General features: G+C 49.4%; 2 protein-coding genes across 6 annotated transcripts; one reads left to right on the plus strand and one right to left on the minus strand.

The window, feature by feature from the left end:
- Nucleotides 1-64: 64 nt before the first annotated feature.
- On the minus strand, nt 65-2,265 carry TMEM208 (transmembrane protein 208). Of its 2 annotated transcripts, none has more exons than XM_079119798.1 (6): nt 2,137-2,263; nt 1,481-1,576; nt 901-960; nt 685-821; nt 440-524; nt 65-345 (listed from the first exon to the last, which is right to left on the minus strand). In XM_079119798.1, the coding sequence occupies exons 1-6, from the start codon at nt 2,140-2,142 to the stop codon at nt 208-210; spliced, it is 522 nt and encodes a 173-aa protein (XP_078975924.1). In that variant the 5' UTR covers nt 2,143-2,263; the 3' UTR covers nt 65-207. The 2 variants fall into 2 exon arrangements, 1 of the variants encoding a protein (XP_078975924.1); XR_013760579.1 differs by having other exon boundaries at nt 317-345; nt 659-821; nt 2,137-2,265.
- Nucleotides 2,266-2,330: 65 nt separating this feature from the next.
- LOC306649110 (F-box and leucine-rich repeat protein 13-like) lies at nt 2,331-19,645 on the plus strand. Of its 4 annotated transcripts, XM_079119769.1 has the most exons (8): nt 2,331-2,382; nt 5,349-5,450; nt 14,235-15,227; nt 15,936-16,151; nt 16,279-16,422; nt 16,633-16,850; nt 16,949-17,123; nt 17,229-19,645. In XM_079119769.1, the coding sequence occupies exons 1-7, from the start codon at nt 2,359-2,361 to the stop codon at nt 17,115-17,117; spliced, it is 1,866 nt and encodes a 621-aa protein (XP_078975895.1). In that variant the 5' UTR covers nt 2,331-2,358; the 3' UTR covers nt 17,118-17,123; nt 17,229-19,645. The 4 variants fall into 4 exon arrangements, with proteins under 4 accessions (XP_078975895.1, XP_078975894.1, XP_078975896.1 ...); XM_079119768.1 differs by having other exon boundaries at nt 16,949-19,645; XM_079119770.1 differs by lacking the exon at nt 16,279-16,422 and having other exon boundaries at nt 16,949-19,645.
- The last annotated feature ends 24 nt before the right edge of the window (nt 19,646-19,669 follow it).

The raw sequence follows: 19,669 nt of genomic DNA on the forward strand, positions 1-19,669 counted from the left end.
TCCTGCTTTCCTCCTCGTTAACTCTCACACACGTGCACATACACACATACACACATCCATCAGCCACATTCTAAGATATTTATTCAACAATCCTATACCTCAGGCTGCTTTTGGCCTGGTCTAGGCTTTCATTGCTCCAGGCACTGAGGCGATGCAACCCAATAGAGCCACCTAGTGCCCAGGAGCCTATGGCCACAATGTCAATGGCTATAGCCGCTTCATCTGCCGCCGCTCCTGTCGGCGCTGCCGTTTCTCGTTGTGCTCCGGTGCTGGGGTGCCACTGTCTGCTGTGAACCAGGGGCCCAGCACATTCACCCATAAGAGATAAAGGGCCCGGCCTGGAGCCTAGGAGAGAAAAGATAACTTGAAGTTAGGTGCAAAGAAAGAAGGATAGAGAGGGTTAGATGCCCTTTTTTAGGAAACCCTCAAGACCACGCACCAGAAGCCAAAAGGACCAGATGTACAAGGAGAAGCAGCTCAGCACCTGCACAATGGCTGTCAGCAGAATCACATCCTTAAGGTGCCTGTGAATAGAAGGGAGGTTGCCAAAGACAGTAGATGGGCCCCAGTTTGGTTCCCTTCCACTTTCTTCAAGTTGCAGGTAGCTGTGGGCCTTAGGTTCTCTGGGCCACAGTGCCCCAGCCCTGGGGCCGCTCACCTGGGCTCGCGGTGGGGGACACTCACTCTGCCATGCCCTGTTCCATGTTGAGGTCCATGCCACCATCCATCAAGGCCCCATCCTCAGAGAAGGCTGCCCGAGCCATCGAGCTCATAGAGTGGTAGCTGGCCCCATATACTGCCAAACTAAAGCCAAGGGCCATCTGCAGAGGAAGAATAGGGATATCAAAACCAACCACTGACCCTATGCACTCATCCACTTTCCATGATGGAGACACTTACCCAGGCCCAAAATGAGGCAGATGAGTAGAAGACAACCAAAGTCACAAGGCAGTAAATCGCCTACAAGCAAACACAGGATCAGGCTGGGGTCAAAAGTTACTTCAAACCATGGGCATCCCCCAACTCTATCCAGGAACTAGGCCAGGCTATGAGAGGAGCCAGGTTGTTCTTATAGAGTTGGAAGAGAGGCCCTGCTTCCTGAGGCTAAGTACCCAGACTGTCTTCTGAAACCCAAATCAGCCCAAGAAAGAAGCCCTTATGTATGTACAGAAGGGAACGCAGTAGTCTAGCTGAGATTGACTCCATTATTTCTTGTTTGTGTTTTGCTTTTACTAGTCAGCACAGCAACTTGGGCCTGAATCCTTTCTCATTGATTTCTGTTGCCGGGTTCCCACATCCCTGGTGCTGGAGGGCCATGTGCATGCTAGATAAGGATTCTACTACTTAGCTACACTCCCCAGCCCTGCTCTCATTTCTTTTTGAATGTACTTCTCTTCTGGAGCCTTAGCCGTCCCACCACTCCTCAGAGCTGAGGACTGTGGAGCTACAAGTGGGCAGAAAAGAAAGGGCAGGTACTTACATTGGCCCCCAGTATGATCCGCAGATAGAACTTTAGGGTCTCTCTGTTCTCTTCAAATATCTGCTTCTTCCCTCTTGTGCCCACTTTGCCCTTGGGCTGCAGAGGAAATATGAGATGCCATCAGAACTCTTCTCAGCCCCTCACTTCCCACACCAGCCTGTTTAGCTACAGTGTTCCATCTGCATCTCAGCCAGGTCCCCACGGTCCCTGGGATGTCCTCCCACCTCCTTCAGACCATATTGTCTTTATAGCACCCTCAGTTTCTATCGCTTCCTGCTAGTCCTGGAACAATCCATCGCTAGGCTTATACCTTTTCTAGCTCCCCTGGTATGGTCCAGCTTTGGGCTGAGGACACCTCGAGGGCACCTTGAGTGCAGTTAAATGGCACCTCTCTTGGGCCTCTACTGGAGTGCAAATGTGAAAATAAAGCCGAACACACACACCCACTCCGGCACTAGTTCTGGTGTGGTCTTGCGCCGCCATCTCTCTCCCTTCAACCCCTTTTTCATTTCTAGTACTGTCCAGTCATTGGATACTGTCGCCCTCTGGCCCGTCCCGCATTCTTCAGGATAGCGCCCTCCTCTGGCCGGTCCCGCATGCTCCTGGCCACGAGAGAGTTTTGCCCATGCGGACCCCTCTCTACCCGCCCTCCTTACCGCCATGGTGAGACGCAAATATCCAGGCAGGAAAACAAGGGCAAGCGACTGAAACCAGGCAGTGGGTACCACATCGGCAACGCATGCACTTCCGGTGCAGACCGAAGTCGTCAGATCTTGGACGGAAGTGAGATTTACTTCCTTCCCAAGTCCCGCCCCCAGAACTAACGGAACTACATTTCCCAGAAAGCTTTGCGCGGGGGCGGAGGCGGCAGGGATGCGATGGCGGAGTCGCTGCCCCTGGAGGTGAGAAGAAGCCGCCCTCAGGCCTAGCTCCGGACAGGCCCCGCCCTTGGGGTCCCGAGCTTTGGGGAGGGGCTGTCAGTAAGCTCGACTGGCGCCTCCCGCCTGGCGGAAACGACCCGCCCGGTGGATCCCGGGACCTGCAAGCTCTGGGTAACGGCCCCACTTTTGGGCCACTTCGTCCCCTTAGCTTGGGGAGCCGTCCTCTCCTTCCCAATCGGCCCCAGGAGATACCTGCTGTCACCTTAGGACAAATTTCTGCCCATCCCCTACTTTAAGATTGCCGTCCCCTCCCCCTCAATTCTGGAAGATGTCCGCTCCGTCCCCTCTCCCTGAAGGATAACTGATCTTATCCCCATTGGCCCCCTGGGTTGATCACTCCACTTCCTCCGTTTGCTCTCCCGGGCAGTGGGAAACAGATGCTCCCTCCCCGTCAATTCTGGGAATGGTCGCTGAGGTCCTTTAGCAAAGACAGGCCTGCTACCCAGGCCCCTAGTCCCCTAGCGATGGCGCCCCTACCTCCTTCACCCCATGGGCTGTTTGCTCCTCCTTAGCTAGGGGCAAGACCATTCTGCCTTCTGCCTTCCTGGGCCAGGAGATAACAGGTGTTGTCCCCAGTGGTATCTTGGAATGGCCTTTCCATCCCTTTTGCCCTGAGGATTGGCAGCCCCCTCCCACCATGCATGGGAAACAGGCCACACTTTCCCATCAGTGCTGGAATGCCCCCTCTCAGCAAAAATAGGCCTGCTCCCTCTTCAATGAGTATCCTGCAATGGCATCCCTTTCCTCCTTGGCCCCAGAGGATATCCGTCCTTCCCCATACATCCCATGATTGTTCAATTGTATCTCTAGAAGCTGCTTGGTATCTCTAGTAGCCTCTTGGGATGGAATTCACTCCATTCTTACCAGGTCTCCTCTAGTCTCTCTAGAAATACCACCCTTCTTAGCTTAATGGATCATGTCCCCTACCCCCATGATAGGTTTGTTCCCCTCTCCCTTTGTTCCTTGGGTTAGCTGCTAACTCCTTAGCTCAGGAGACAGGATGGCCACTATCTTAGCTCAGCAGCTTCCCTGCTTCCCCCTAAGGATGGGGGCTTGGTCATTCCCAGTCCCTATCAGTACTCTCTTCTCCATGCTTCCCCTCCCTAACCCAGGCTGTACTCCAGTCATTCTCCTCAGTAATGCTCTGCTTTATCTCCCCATCACTTCCCTGAAAAAAATCTTTGGTGAAAATTGAGATAAGGACTGTTCATCCTTACTATAATTCAGTAACTATTGGCTGAGCATCTCATATATGTTCAGCGTCTGAGAAGGAAGAAGAAATTAGAGTGGGCTGATGAAATCAAGCTTAAGGACTGACAACCCAAGAAAGAGGCCCACAAGACATGTTATATTTGTAGGGTAGTAGAAAGGATGGATTGGGGAAACTCTGGGACCAGTGGACCAGATCAAGCATGGAGACCTGGCAGTCCTGACTCAGGAGTTGAGATTTTTTTCCTGAGAGTACTGAATAACCCTGAAGGTTTTCATCAAGGGTATGCTAAAACGAAAAACAGCATTTTTTTTTTTAAGGACAATTAACCTGTGACAGTGCAGAAAGGACTAGCAAGGTAAAACTTGGAGGTCAAGATTGTAGAAGGAATCCAGGTCTGGGGTGGTGAAGATTTGAGCTGCTACAGTGGTGAAGTTGCAAAGGTAGAAATATTAGTAACAGCAATCCAGTAACCATTTATGGATCATCTAGTCCCTATAAGACTATGATCTAGGTTTTTAAAATGGCTCTGTTTCACACATGCAGAAACTGAAGTTCAAAGAGGTCAAGTACATTGCCTGTAGACATACAGCTAGGAAATAGTGGAGCTGGGATTTGAATGAGTCTAGGTTAGTGTGACCTAAAACCTCTGTTTTAACTTGTATTTTGAAATAAGGGATAGAAGGACATGAGTCCAAAGTATTACCAGGACCTTCAGCATTAAAGGGGAAAGTTGGACTGAAGGCAGAATATCAATTTTGGTTTAGATTAAGGTGATGGTGAGTCATTGGGTGAAGGACCTGGTAGTCAATTGGCAATGTTGGACTTGCACTTCGCACATAGGGCAATATGAGGCTGTTGTTTGTTGCTTATGTATTGGTAAACCAAAGATCAAAAGGCCCATGTCTGAGGCCTGGGAGCCACAGAAGAATCCAGAAACAGGGCAATTGGAATGCTGGGTTAAGGCCTAGAAAACAGTGTCACAGGACTCAAGAAAGGAAGATTTGAGAAGAAAATAATAGTCACTAAATTATTCCTGGCCTCACAAGTGACCCCTTTCCCAGTCCCCTTTAGAGAGTCCAACCTTACCACCCTAGTCTCATAGAGCATGGATGGAAGGAGAGCTAGAGCCTCCTAGGGTGGGTCTTGCTGGCATCATTTCTTAATAGCCAGATGAGAAGGCGAGTTGGCATTGGAGAATATGGAAAGAGTGGGGGTCCCAGAGCTGAACCTGTGAGGGTAGGAGGAGGAAGTGGGGTTTCAGAGAATCAGAGGAAGACTTGATTTACTATATTCCAGATCTATGCAAGACACTGTGCTGTTACTTAATTCTCACAGAAATCCATTTAAGTCTCATTACATTGCCATTTTCCAGATAAAGAAAACAAGGATCAGAGAGACCATTGACAGATTAGGGATTTGAAGCTAGGTTTATATGGCCCCAATGCCCCAGGCTTTTTCTACCAAACTGGGCAGGAAGTTTGACTTTTACCAATTGGTGTAAGTCTGTACCCAGAGAGGACTCAGGAAAGGTTTACTAACAGTGAAGATGCTTGGAGGTTGGAGAGGGAAATATAATACTCTGTGAAGCTTCAGATCCAAAATGACCTAGAAATCAGTGCTCTGATGCCCTCAGACTCACTATGCTATCGGCTGGAGTAGGTTCCAAAGGACCCCCAGCTCTAACAGCCCCCAATGCCCTGTCTTTTTCCCTCAGATGCTCACGTATATTCTGAGCTTCCTTCCTCTGTCAGATCAGAAAGAGGCCTCTCTCGTGAGTCGGGCTTGGTACTGTGCAGCCCAGAATGCCCTTCGGGAGGTAAGGTACCCACCCACTTGAACCATTCTCGGTTGTCTCTCATTTCAGCTTGCTCACAGTCCTGCTCATGTGTCATCTATCCATCCATCCATTCTGATGTACTCACACATCCATGCATACTGGGTTCTGGGCTGGGATTATACAGATGAATAAGTTAGTCTCCTACAGACTCCTAGTCCCATGCAGAGAAAGACAAGTAGTATGAATGATCATGATACCAGGTACTCAGTGCTGTGATCCTGGCATGGAAGGGTGCAACAGGGACCTGAAGAAGGACAGCCAAATGAGGTTGACCAGAAGTATCAGGGAAGGCCTGCTTGAGGAACAGGATGAAAATGAAGGTTGGTCTTCCCAGACCAGTAACAGCACAGGTGGAGGCACTAAGATGTGGAATAGTACTGGAAATGACCACACAAATTCCATATAACTAGAATTGAGATACATATGGGAGATGAGACTAAAACAGGGTCAGATTGTAAGCTGACAGATGTGCCAGACAGCAGAGTTTGGGCTTTCTCCTGATTACCATTGTGGGCCCTTTAGGTAATATTAAGGTAGGAGAGTGAAAGTTTGTGACTGTGTCTTAGAACTCTGCAGGGCAGTTGGACTGGAGAGGGCGAGCTTGAAAATAGGGTGGCAGTCTAGCCAGGAGGTGAATGCAGTCCTTTATACTAGTTTGAAAGGCAAGCGATAATAGCTCTTGGAAATTTTGTTTCTTTGATGATCGGTGAGGTTGAATAGTTTTTCTCATTAGCTGACCATTTATATTTCCCTCTCTTTTATTTGTTTATTCATATTCATCCATTTAACTACTAGGGTCTTAGTATTTTTCTTACCCATTTGTATGAACTTCTTATACATTAAAGAGATTAATTCTTTATATATTTGTTGAAATATATTTCTAATATGTTTGTCTTTTATTTTGATTGGTATACATGTGTCTTATTTAAGAGATACAGAAATTAAGTTTCTATACTGTTGTTTCTCAACATCCCTTTTCTTTTTTATTTCTTCCATTGTTGTTTAAACTTAAAGATCCCTTGCCCTTTCTGAGATCTGATAAATATACCCTCATTTTTCCTCATTTTTATTTCAAAACGGACATTATTTTAGAGCAGTTTTACTTTGACAGCAGATTATTTCTTCTGTTTTATGATTTGAATTGAATTCTTATTGGTAAAACTTATTTTCATTTATGTTATAAGGTAAGAAGCCAAACTGATTAATTTTCAAATAGCCCCAACACCATTTATGTCTAATCTTCCCCTTCTCTGTTGGGTTGGAACCCTCATCTGTCACATAGCAAACATACATATTAAGTAGGGTCTCTTGTCAAATTTTCTATCCAGTGTCATTGATTTTAGTGTCTGAAGGTATTTGACTTTTGACTTACTGAAAAGGTGAAGTGTGAGATATTTAGATGGTGTGACCCAGTTGGTAGTTCTCAGTGAGGAATTTAAGAGAAAGTCTGGGTAATGAGTATAGAATTGGGTGTCATTAAAGAATTGGATGGCAGCCAGGCATGGTAGCTCATGCCTATAATTCTAGCGACTTAGGAGGCTGAGGTAGGAGGACCACTAGTTCAAGGCCAGCCTCAGCAACTTAGCAAGGTCCTAAGCAACCTAATGAGACCCTGTCTCAAAATTTTAAAAAAAGGGGGGAGTTGGTATGTGGCACAGTGGTAAAGCACCTCTGGGTTCAATCCCCTGTACCAAAAAAGAAAGGAAGGAAGGAAAGAAGGGAAGAAGGAAGGGAAGATGCGGCAGGGGTGTAACTCAGTGGTAGTGCACACTTGTGTAGTATTTGTGAGGTACTGGGTTCTATTTCTGGGACTACAAAAAGAATGGATAGAAGTGAAGCCATGGATCTGAGTTACCTCCCCCAGGGAACACATGAAGAGCCAGAGAACAGCAGGCCATAGCAAATGCTCCAGGGAGAGCATGCCAGTCCAAAGCACAGAAAGGAAGATATATATATATATATATATATATATATATATATATATATATATATATATAACTAAGGAGATCCCAAAGAGGAGGGCATAAAGTCCAAGACAGGAGAGCTTTAAAGGATCAGGTGGATGATTAATGGTGTCAGATACCATAAAGAGTTCAGGAAAATGAAAAAGAAATAGTGTCTATAACGTTTGCTATCCAGGGAGGCCACCAGTGGCTTCAGCAATATTTGGTATCTAGTGGGGAGAAAAGAATAAATGAGAGAAGAAAGGAAGTATAGAGAGTGACCTCATTTGCAAGAAATTTCCCCCTGGAAGAAAGGAAATAAATTGAGCAGAAATGAGAGGTTCAGGTGGACTTGACAAAGTAATTTTGATTAGGAGAAATCTTTCAAATGTGTTAAATGCTTGAGAGAGCACTAGGCTTGGTCTTGCTTAAGATGGAGAAGATGCCACCTCTTCCTGAGGAAGCGGAGTAGTGGGGCTGGAAACATGGAGCTCTTGGTGGAAAGTTCCTCAGGGGCATTTAGTTCTTCCTTGGCTACTTGACTTGATGAGTTTGGAGAGCAAATTGTCTTAGGAGAGTGAGAAGAGAGATAGAGGCCAGGGCCTCAGCAGAGGACTTTAGAATAGTCACAGGCAGAAGGAAGACAGAAAATTACCAGACTCACTCACGTTTCTGTCAGTGTCAGGCACTATGCTGGTCAATTGAAGCAGAAGTGAGGAAGATGCGGCACTCTGGAGTTTGGGAGGTGGGGACAAGCACAAGTCAAAAAGGATGAGGGCGTTCCGCCTGGAGTCCTTATAAAGCACAAGGAGGATGCAGAGAAAAGATCCAGAAAAGACTTCATGGAGAAGAAGACATCCAGCTTGGCACTCAAAGTGGGGATAGGGCTGGGGGTATAGCTCAATGATAGAGTGCTTGCCTGGCATGTGGGACAACCTGAATTAAATTCCCAGTACCACAAAAAGAGAGAGAAAGAGAAATAAATATTTGCCAAATAGACAAATATGAGTAGGTGAGGGGTGAGACCCATCAAGACAAAAAGTAGCTGACTGAAGGCATGGCGAGGTAAGACAGTGGTCAGAAGTGGGAATTCCCAGAGCTGGGCTGGGGAAGAAAGGGGAGTGGACATAGGGAGAGGTGGGCTGAGAGTTAGGCTGCCATAGAAGAGTTAGAAGGCCAGCTAGGAAGCTTAGCCTCTCCTGTGGATGGGGAGACCTGGCAGAGAGTTTGAAGACTACAGTCAGATTTGCCTTTTGGTAGAGGTGACCCTGGTGACAAGATCAACTGGAGTCCAGGACTGCAGTGAGGAGAAAGCTTCTGTGACATATTCCTAACAGATAATAAGGGAGCCTGAACTAAGGCAGAGGCAGTGAGGTTGGAGCAGAGGAACATACCTCAGTATATCAAATAAATGGAATGGAAAGGACTTTAATCATTAAGGATGTGAGAAGTGAGGGTAACTCAGTAGAGGGTTATAACAATTTAAGAGGAGGAACAGCAGTGGCTCATACCTGTAATCCCAGCAACTGGGAGGCTGAGGCTAGAAGATCACAAGTTTGAGGCCAGTCACAGAAATTTAGTGAGATCCTGTCTCAAAAAAAAAAAAAAAAAAAAAAAGACCAGGAATATAGCTCAGTGGTAAAGCACACCTGGGTTCAATACACAGTACCAATAATAATAATATCAACAACAACAAAGTAATAAGAATTTGAAAAAAAATAGCCTAGCACAGTGGCACACTTATAATCCTAGTGACTCTAGAGGCTAGCCCCAGCAATTTAGCCACATCCTGTTTCAAAATAAAAAAGAACCAGGGATATAACTCGTGGTGAAATACCCTTGGGTTAGGAAAAGAAAAAAAAAGGAGGAAGAGGAGAGTTGTGGATGAAATGATAAATTCAGATTTGGGCATGTTATCTAGAGATAATTTTGGGGTTATCTAGAACAAGGTCCATGAAGCAGTTGGCTCCTAGGGTCTGGGGTTCAGGAAAATGATGTGAATCATAAAGTAGTTGGAAAGATTGCCCCATGGAATGAAGTTCAGTATGCCCAGGGGCATACAGAAGAGTTCAAAAATTGTATGTCCTCTGACCTGCATGTGCCTCTGACACCCATGCATGACCATGACACATGCATGATAGCAGGTGAGACAAACCAGGAGGAACTCCCTAGTCTGTGGACTGGGTCTGCCACCCAGGTATTTAACAGAAACATGCAAGATCAGGTGTATTCAGGGTGGTATAGATAGAGACTGGACTGGGTCTCTCTTCTTTAGTGAGAAGAGACCCCCGATGGAGAAGCAGGCTAGAAACTTATAGGAGAGCCAGGAGAGCAGTCTCAGAACCCCCACTGGGAAGTAGCATCAAGGGGAATGGCTCCTGACCACCCATAACAGATGGCATGGCAGAGAGGACACTGTGGAAAGTTGAAGAGAAGCCCCAGCAATGTTGGTGATCTCTTTTTTTAAATGTTTTCTAGTTGTCAGTGGACATTTTATTTTATTTTATTTTTTATGTGGTGCTGAGGATCAAACCCAGTGCCTCACACATACTAGGCAAGCATTCTAGCGCTGTGCTACAGCCCCAGCCCCAATGTTGGTGATCTTGCTGGAGGAGAGCTGTAGCCAGGAATGGGTGACTGTGTGGGGGCTGTGGTACAGGACTTGATGGATGAGGCAAGGGAGAATAGACCAGATAGAGATGTGGTCTTCAAGGGCTTGACTACAAAGGGAGAAGTAGGAGACGTGAGAAGAGGATAAAGGGAGCTTGTTGTTACTTAAGACTCTGTTGTTCTTTGTGGCCTTTGAGGAAAGAGCAGTAGAAAGGCAGATATGCAGGCTTCCCAGAGGTGATGGTTGGTATAGCTCAGCAGGCCAAAAGAAGGGGCTTGACTACAACCCAAAGGCAGGAAAGGGAAGGAAGTTGGGTCCTGCCAGAAGGCAGTTGGTGGACCTGACAGGCAAAGGGGAGGGACTTTGCACCTGATGACTTGGGTTTCTTTTCAAAGCAGAACAGGTCATCTCTGAGAAGACTCAGTGAGGGAAGGCTGCTGCAGGAGGCTCAGAGATGAAGATTGTGACCTTGGGGAGAACTCTTGTGGGGATGGGAAGGGACGTGGGATGGAGGAGGCCTACACTGGAGGTGTAGGAAAGAGGAAAGACCCTGGCTTCCTCCACAGCATTCTGTATCCCCAGCATAGACTCCAAAGAGGCATCTGGCTTCATCATCTGTAGCCAGGCAAGGAGAGTTGGGCCAGAAGTGTGAGGACTGAAGAGAAGTAGTAGAGGGATAAGGCTCATAGAAGCAGCAAAGAAGAAGAGGGCAGAAGAGGCAGAGGGAGTAGTCAGGCCCCTGGGTGTCGGTGAGGTGGGGGAGGAGCAGGCAGGAAGAGAGAAGGAGACTTAGGGTCAGCAGCTGGAACCCTGGAGTCCACCAGTGTAGAGTGGGGCTGCTCCAGCTAACCACAAGCTCCAGAATGTTGATCAAGATCTATTTGGATCTCTGCAAAGCTCAGCCCCACTGAGCTGGGAACACTGGGAGGCCAGAGCACAGACATCTGGGCATCCAGGGCCCTGCCCACACCTCAGGACCACCATATCCCAGAAAACAATCTACAGAATCCTGTGGACAGGAATCATCTCCCAGAGCCCAAGTGTGGGCAGGCTGATGAGGAGGAAGTGCCTCAGCCACTGTGCTGTGGAAGACACTGGCCTACCAGGGCCAGGCCAGGCAAATTCAGGATTCCGAATTTGGTGACTTCTCATTCCCCATGACCTGACCCACTGTTCCCTTACTTCCATTTTGTCTTAAGGACGCAGGCAAGGGTAGCAGCCCACCCACACCTGGGCTCTGCTCATGTCCTGGGGAACCCTGATTGCTGCCAATGGGTTATTCACTGTGGAACAAGAGCAGAAACAGCTCAACTTCTGCCCTCCACTGTCTTCTCCTGCCCAAGTTGGCCTCTCTGGGTGGGGTGGCTGAAGCTGGAGCAGGTACTCTTGCAGTCTCCCCTTTGAGCTCCAGAAGCATCTTCCTTGGGCACAGGAAGGTCTAAAGTCCAGAGCCCAGGAGCCTTGCTTCTACCTGCTGCTATACTCGCCACAGAGATAAATTTCCCTAAAAGGCTGTTCCTGGGCTTCCACACTTTAAGTCCAGTTGACCTCAGGAGCAGGATAGGCCTCTGGGTGATAGCTTAGAGGCTACCCCCACCCTACCAATGAAAACAGTATGGAACTAGAGGTGGTCACAAGCTTCCTCTCTTCCCTAATAGCTGGAAGTCCTTTAGGCCATGCCCTGCCTATTTTTTTCTGTGGGTTTTTGCTGCCAGCAGCAGGCCTGGCCTAGCCCTGGGATGATTGACTCCAGTACCCTTCCGTGGCCATTGGTTCACCTTGTTCATAGGGAGCTAGTGGGAAAGGGAACATCACTCTCTGCTCAGGCTCTGAGGAAGGGAAAGAGTGAGTACCTGTGCCTGCTATCAGAGCTGGAGCCTGCAAGGCTCTGGGTTCCTCAGTCACATGTGAGTGGTGTGGGTAGGTGATGGCTGGGCCACCTAGCTGCTCTCAGCTCCCGAAGCCCTAGTTTCTTCAGCCTCAGACAAACTCATCTCATGTAGGGATTGGCAGTGGCTAGAGGCATAATTTTCCTTTCCTTCCTACTACTTTCCATCTATGATCTTTTCATCTCCTTCCCTAACCTCACACACTGGGTTCTTCTCTAGTTCTCCTTAAATTGGAAAAAGGGACCCAGGCCCTTGGGTGTCCCCACTATCCCCCACCACAAGGGCGTCTGAGGTAAGTGCTTCTTTCAGCAAGTAGGACCATGATTTGGAAGTGAGATCTGGAAGGAGAATAGGCCAGTCTACTGTGAGAGAAATCAGGAACTGGTCCCCATCTCTTATACATGTTCCTCCCTACCACTATAGCCATGGGCAGCTGCTTCCACATGGGGTAGAACCCACCCTTAAGAATGGGTTCCATGCTTCCTTGGAGAGTCCCGTCAATATGTTTTGCAGGAGCCCATCCAGTGTGTCACTTCTGCCTTTCTCATTCCTCTCTGGTGCTGTTCTGTGGGGTACCAGCAGGGAACAAAGGCTTGTTTTTGCAGGTATTTTGCAGGTATGTATTTTGAGGAGCTAGCTTTCCTGTATTAGGACCTTATTGATGCTAAAATAAGAGCCACCTTTGAGTTCTAGAGGTAGGGCAACAGGGCTATAATTTTAAAAGCTAAGCCCTCTTCTCCCCAACAGACCCGTTCCACACATATTGTACTGACTTTCCCTGGGCTTCCTCTGACACAAGGTCAGGGAAGGTTCATGAGAGACTCTCCCTTAACCTGGGGTTCCCAAATTCCTGTTCAAACCAACTTATTCTCACCACTTAGCCTGAGCTCATATCCTGGGTCCCACCCTACTCCAACCATGCACTCCCCATTCTCTCTTCCCTGCTCTTCTGTGGGAGAGCCAACTCAACTTCCTTGGTACCTCTGAGACTTGTTCAATTATTAAATCCAGCCCACACAAAATGGGAAGCTTCTCCTTTTTCACCTGGACAGATAGACATATGTTCCAGAGATGTGCCACAGGGATTCTTCAGGGCCCCATTCCAGGCAACCTTACATCTGTTAGTTTGTGCACGTGCACATGTGCGTGTACACACACATTTTCAATTACACACAAAACCCTTTTTGTTGTTGGGTGGTAGAAGTGCACACTTGTATCATCAGCTACTTGGGAGACTGAGGCAGGAGGATCGAAAGTTTTAGACCAGCTTGGACAACTTAAATCCTATTTCAAAATATTAGCTGGGACTGGGCCTGGTGGCATAACTTGTAATCCAGGAAACTGAGACAGGAGAATCAAAAGTTCAAGGCCAGACTCAGCAACTTAGCAATGCCCTAAGCAATTTAGCAAGATCCTCATAAAATAAAAAATAAAAAGGGCTAGGGATGTGACTCAGCACTCCCAGGTTCAATTCCTAGTTTTCCCCCCAATTTTTTTTAAAACTAGGTGCAGTGGCACACTCCAGTAATTCCAACAATTTGGGAGCTGAGACAGGAGAATTGCAAGTTTGAGGTTAGCCTTGGCAACCTGGTCTCAAAATTTAAAAAATGAAAAGAACTGGGAATGTAGCTCAGTGGTTTAATCCTTACTACTGAAATAAAAGTGAGGAGAGGATATAGAGGTGTAGTTCAGTGTAGAGTACTTGCCTAGCATGTGTGAGGCCCTGAGTTCAATCCCCAGTACTGGAAAAAAAAAATAATGCAGACATTCATGTGCCTGAGATACTCACTGCCTGCCCTAGGCCTCTAGCACCTGGGCTATAGAGGGTTGTGGTAAGTGGCACCCACTTCAGTTCTTCCTGCCTTTACCTGTTCTTGAGGCTTTCTAAAGGGTTTGTGGAGAGGCTGGTTGCTTAGCTAGTACAATTCTTGGAGTAGGAAGATGAGTCCATGAATCTCAGGGCCTCCTTCTGAGAGTATCAAAGGTTAGGGACCAGCATATGGTCCTACCCTATGGAGTTTCACTGGGCTTCCTTCCACATCATATCACAGCCCTCCTGTGCTCAGCATGCCAACTCCCCACTCTGTCCCTGCCCCTCCCTCTGCATCTAGCCCTGTGCTTCACCAGCCTTCTGGCCTGCTCCTGGTAGTCATCTTCAAACCCCAGCAGGACTTGTCTTCCTATCTCCCACTTCCTACCCACACTCACCTCAGCCACATATGACCTTGTACCACCATAGGTCTCACTGTGGAAAGGCCCTTCCTGACCTATCATCAACCTCTGGTCAGAGGCTAACCCCAGGCCTGCTTCTGCCCTTTAGACAAACGTGCGGTACAACATCCCAGTGTCTTCTGCCTCCCTTTTGGCCATCAAGAGCTTGGGCCTCAGGGGCATCTCCTGCATCAGCCTGACGAACCTGGACAGCTCACCAACTTCACAGCTGGTGCTGCAGTCTGTTGCCTATCATCTAGGCCCACACCTGCAGAGCTTGTGCCTGGGTGGGGGCAGTCCCACAGAGGCTTCCTTTGTGGCCCTGATCCTGGGATGCCCAGCCCTGCGCACCCTTGACCTCAGTGGCTGCAACAGCCTCTTCACATCAGGCACACTGCTAGCTCAGCCAGAGATGGCACAGCGTGTCCGGCAGGCGTTGAGTGGCCTGCGTGAGCTCAACCTGGCTTGCCTGCGGAACCTGGCTGATCTCAGCTTCAACCAGCTCAGCAGCTGTGCCCCCAGCCTGGAGCGCCTCTCCCTGGCCTATTGCCACCTAACCTTTGAGCTAGGCCCAGCCCAGGTTTCCATCAGCCCCCAGGATTACTCTCCCTCCCAACTCTCCTTCCGTAACCTGCTGCGATTTGTGAAGGAGCGAGCTGGCAAACTTCGTGCCCTAGATCTGAGTGGCACCGGCTTACCACCTGAGGCCCTACAGTCCCTGGGCCAGGTAGCTGGGCTACAGCTGCAGGAGCTGAGCCTGCACAGCTGCCGGGACCTCTCCACAGAGTCTGTGGTCACCCTATGCCACCAGCAACCAGGCCTTACTTCCCTGGACCTCAGTGGCTGCTCAGAACTGACTGATGGGGCACTCTTGGCCGTGAGCCGTGGCCTGCAGCACCTGCAACACCTGAGCCTGGGAAAGTTGCAACGGCTGACAGATGCAGGGTGTACAGCCCTGGGGGGCCTGCGAGAGTTGCAGAGCCTGGATATGGCTGAGTGCTGCCTGGTAAGTGGGCGGGAACTGGCCCAGGCCTTGGGCTCAGTGCATGGAGCTCCACCCCCACTGACCTCCCTCAAGCTGGCTTACTGCTCTTCGCTGAAGGTGAGCACACTATGACCTCCCTTCCTCTCAGGGTGGGGCTGGGGGAGCTGGGTCTATGGCCCCAGGTAGGAACTACCCAGTGTTTGTGTCCAAAGAGTAGTAGTTAGAATTGAACTTGGGTCACAGTCTGGAAGAGGACAGGAGCCTAGAGGGAGAATGCTGCTGGCATGCTTCCCCAGAGCTCATTTTGAGTCAGGCAGAGGAGGTCCAAGACACTGAAGGTGATCTGGTCCACGATGTGGCCCAACATCTTATATGCCACTTGACTTCTCCTGGCAGGTGGTACTCTATCCCCCACTTCAACCTCACGGTTCTGGTTCACATTCTAGCGGGAACATATGTGATTGGCTCAGTGAGTGTCAGCTGTCTACCTCGACCCAGTGAGCTGTCTCAACTTACCCCTTCAGCAGAGGCTGGGAGCACAGACTGGGCGGCTGCCTTAGAAATTTCCATTTGCATCCTTCCTGCCCCAATCATAGGCTTTTGTCCTTTAGCAATCCCCTCTAAGTCTCCCACCCCCACAACCCACCCTGTCTACTCCCAACTTTCACAGCCAATGTAGGGACTACATTACTTCCTTCCTTGGACCTTCTGGCAGCTCCCTGTTGCTAAGGGATAAGAAACTTGGGCCTTTCTCATAACCCCACCAAGCCTGGTGGCACAGGCACAAGCTACTGCTCTGTCCTCTCCTCCCCACCTTCCTCCTAGGATGCCTCAGTGCTCTCTCTGATCCCAGCGCTGGGCCCAAGCCTTAGAGTGCTAGACTTGTCCTCCTGTGTGGCCCTCTCCAATCAAACCCTGCAGGCCATCTGCACCTACCACACCCACCTCTCTGTTCTGCGCCTGGCTTGGTGCAAGGAGCTCTGCGACTGGGGGCTTCTGGGGCTAGAAGAATCAAGTGAGAAGACTGCACTGTATCCCCAGGTATGGGGCCTTCAAGGTCAGAATGGGTAGGATGGCCCATGAACTCAGCTGCTTTCTGCCTCTCCCTCTAGGAGTTTTTAAGGGCAAACTCAGGAAGAACCTGAAAAGCAGAGGTTTCTCCCCACAGCTACACCCAGAGCTACAGCATCATGCCTCAGGTCCTGAGGATGCCTCTCCCATGCCACAGGGTCCATCCCTGCTCACACTGCAGGCCCTGCAGGAGTTGGACCTGACAGCCTGCAGCAAGCTGACTGACGCCAGTTTGGCCAAGGTGTGGATAGGCTGGGGATGCCGGGGCTGGAGCCAGGGAACTAGGCCAACTCATATTTTGGGGGGAAAAAAAAAAAAAAAAAGTTCCTTGGAGTTCTTTTCTTATGGCTTCTGGTCACTCCCTTAACTAAGGGCAGAGAACCTGGAAGGGCCCTAGGTTCTGGGCTCCAGTGTCATGCTCCATCCATCCTACTCCACCCTATTCTTGCAGGTCCTCCAGTTCCCCCAGCTGAGGCAATTGTCACTGAGCCTGTTGCCAGCACTCACAGACATGGGCTTGGTGGCAGTGGCCAGAGGCTGCCCCAGCTTGGAGCACTTGGTGCTGAGTCACTGCAGCCACCTCACCGATGAGGGATGGGCCCAGGCAGCAGGGTCCTGGCCAAGGCTGCAGCACCTCAACCTGTCCAACTGTAGCCAACTCACCGAGCAGTGAGTGTATATGATGATGTTGCGCAGATGGAGCCTTGTGCAGTGGCTGGGCTTGGACCCCATGCTGCATCAGGCACTCATCTGTAGTCTCCCCACAGAACTTTGGATACCATTAGGCAGGCGTGCAAGCAGATCCGGGTGTTGGACGTGGCCATGTGCCCAGGTATTAACGTGGTAGCTGTCAGACGTTTCCAGGCCCAGCTGCCTCAGGTGACTTGTGTCCAGTCCCGCTTCGTGGGAGGGGCGGACCTGACCCTAACACTCTGAGGCCAGGTCAGTAACCGTCCCTGCAACACAGTCTTCTTCATTCCCATAGTCCCAACCTGGGCTCCTGGACCTTGAGTATGTCCCAGTGCCTCTTACTTCCTTTTGCTGTAGACCCCTTGTCTAGGCGTGGCGATGGGACCAACCCGGGGCATCCCAGGGGACTTCCTGCCCATGGCCAAGCAGCAGCAGCTTTCCAACCACATGTCACTGCCTTGGGCCCATGAGAATGCCAGCTACGTGTTGCTGCCACAGGGTCCTGATGTCCCTGCCAAGAGGCCAACCCACAGGCAGGCTGAGCAGGAGCTGAGGAGCAGACCCTATGCCTCCTGTTCCCTCCCCAACTTCTCAGACCTAAAGCATGTGCTCCACCTGCTGCCTAGAGGCATTCTTCCAGTCCCTATAAGCACTGAGCTGCAGCAGCCAGCCACCAACTTTGCTGTCAACCTAAACAAGATTAAAAATTTCAGATTCTGCCTTCTTGTCTGAAGTTCTCAGACCAATGGGCCCTTTCCCTCCCTGCTCAGTTGATCCAAAGCCTTATAGGCACGCCCATAGTGGCCTCAGAGCTGATCCATACTGGCTGAGCTCAGCCAGGTCCTAACTTCTTCCCCATCTGGTAGGAAACTCCAGAGACCCAAAGCCTTTTCCCAGCAAAACCTTCTGGGTGTGCCTTGAAGCAGAGGCACTTGTCCCAAGCCAAGCCCTTGGAGCAACTGATGATGATGCCTAATTCAATGCTGCCATCTTGAGAAGTAGTAGAAAAAAGGGAAAGAAATAGGACAGCATTTCTGAGTAGGGGGTCATTAAAGGTCATCTGGTTTAGCCACTTAAATGGACTTCTCAACAGCAGCTTTGAAAAAGTCTGTCCAGCTGACCCTCCACATGGCCCCATACTTTGTCCATCTATCTGCTTATCAGTTCTAGGAGCAGCTAGCAAGTGCTCTTCAAATGCCTTCAAGCATTGTGCTTCATGTGGGTTTTCAGAGATGCTAAAGTTCTCCCAGAGCAGGCCAGCTAGGGAGGCAAAAAACCCAACATCCAGTAGTACACAGGGTATGCATGAATAGAGAAACAGGCACCTGAGACCACAAGCCAGGGAAGCAATGAATTTGACCTGAAGGGTCAAGGAAAGAATCAAGACAGTGAGAAATGGACAGAAGGGAAGGAAGGGGGGCAATCCAGGCAGAAGGGACTTTGAGGTTCCATAAGGATAGACCAGAGCTGGCACTTAAGAGGGCACTCATAGATCCTGATGGTGTTCAGGGAGAAAGCTTGGAGTGAGCACTGAGAATCCTGCAGGCCACAGGCACTCAGTTAGAAGGGCTAAAAACTACATGTCTGCTACCCTTCTGGCTATCTCAGTGCTCACTCATGATAAATCTGACCATTAGCCCATGGACAGCAGAGAAACAAGAATATAAAGAGTGTGTATGCTCAAATTTGATTTGAGAAAGCAGCTGGAGTAGCAGGTATATGACTGAAGGAGCAAGACTAGATACTGGAAGTCAGTAGTTTGTTGCCAAGATGATGGTAGCATGGACAAGGGACTAGAGACATTGAGAAGGAAGAATTAGTCATATTGGAAGACTAAACTGCATCTGGGATCCCACCTTCCCCCCATTTCCAACTTGAACTCAATAGCAAATTGTTCTAAGCATGGTGGGAAATCTCTGAACCCAAGCATAGGTACCCTGGATGCCCAAGGATCAAGAGTGTAGCTTAGGGGGCAAGTGCTCCCCCAGCATGTTCTCCGTGGGAGATGCCATTTCATCTGCTTTCAAGGTGAAACACTGATGGTTATCACTGTTAAACACGATCTCTGAGGAGGCATTGGGAAGGAGAAGTAGTGAGTGGCATGGAGAAGGAACTCAGGATGGTGGTAGCTTTCATCTTGCCCTGTGGGTCTCATGGGCTTCTATGCTGTACTCCCCCCTCAGTGGCTTGGAGGCTGTGGCCACAGACTCCAGTCGGACCCAACACCCTTCGCCTCACCTGCCCAACACCTCTCACCTATTTATGGCCCCCATGTCATCCATGCTCCTGAATTAGGTTTTAATCTGAACACAGGGCTTTCTGAACAGAATTCCCTTGCCCAGATCAGCCTGTATACTCCCATCAGCCTGGGATGCCCTTTGGAATCTGAACTTGTCCTTCAGCAGAAAGCAGGCCCAGTTTCACATCTATCCCTTTACACCTCTCACCACAGGCCTCCAAATCCCACAAAGGACATGGGCCAGAGCCAAGCAGGGATGAAGACTGAAGTAAGAGTGTCAGGAGCTTTCTGGAAGCATGGCTTTCAGACTAAGGGTCCTATTAATGCTGCCCAGGAAACATTGATTTAGGGCATTTTCTCCTGTCCTGCTACTTCTCTCTCAGCTGGTTGGTGCCCCCAGACCACAGACCACCCTCTTTGCAGGCCCAGCACTGAGGGAGGATGAAGACTCATCTTGAAGAAGGGCAATAGGCCCAGCCTATTTCAATCCAACTTAGAATGCAAGCCCCTCAAATGTAGCTGCTCAAGTTTGCAGTGCTACAGTGCTCAACTTGCAGTG

Source organism: Sciurus vulgaris (genome assembly GCF_902686455.1).
Source record: "Sciurus vulgaris genome assembly, chromosome: 17".
Lineage (NCBI taxonomy): Eukaryota > Metazoa > Chordata > Mammalia > Rodentia > Sciuridae > Sciurus > Sciurus vulgaris.

Excerpts from the sequence above, each read along its gene's own strand:
- TMEM208 (XM_079119798.1), bottom strand. Across the intron at positions 961-1,480 it reads GGATCATACTGGGGGCCAAT|GCGATTTACTGCCTTGTGAC; the intron begins GTAAGTACCTGC and ends GTTTGCTTGTAG. Across the intron at positions 822-900 it reads CTGCCTCATTTTGGGCCTGG|ATGGCCCTTGGCTTTAGTTT; the intron begins GTAAGTGTCTCC and ends CTTCCTCTGCAG.
- LOC306649110 (XM_079119768.1), top strand. The coding sequence starts at position 2,359 with ATGGCGGAGTCGCTGCCCCTGGAG. Across the intron at positions 16,152-16,278 it reads AGACTGCACTGTATCCCCAG|CTACACCCAGAGCTACAGCA; the intron begins GTATGGGGCCTT and ends TTCTCCCCACAG. Across the intron at positions 16,423-16,632 it reads CTGACGCCAGTTTGGCCAAG|GTCCTCCAGTTCCCCCAGCT; the intron begins GTGTGGATAGGC and ends CTATTCTTGCAG.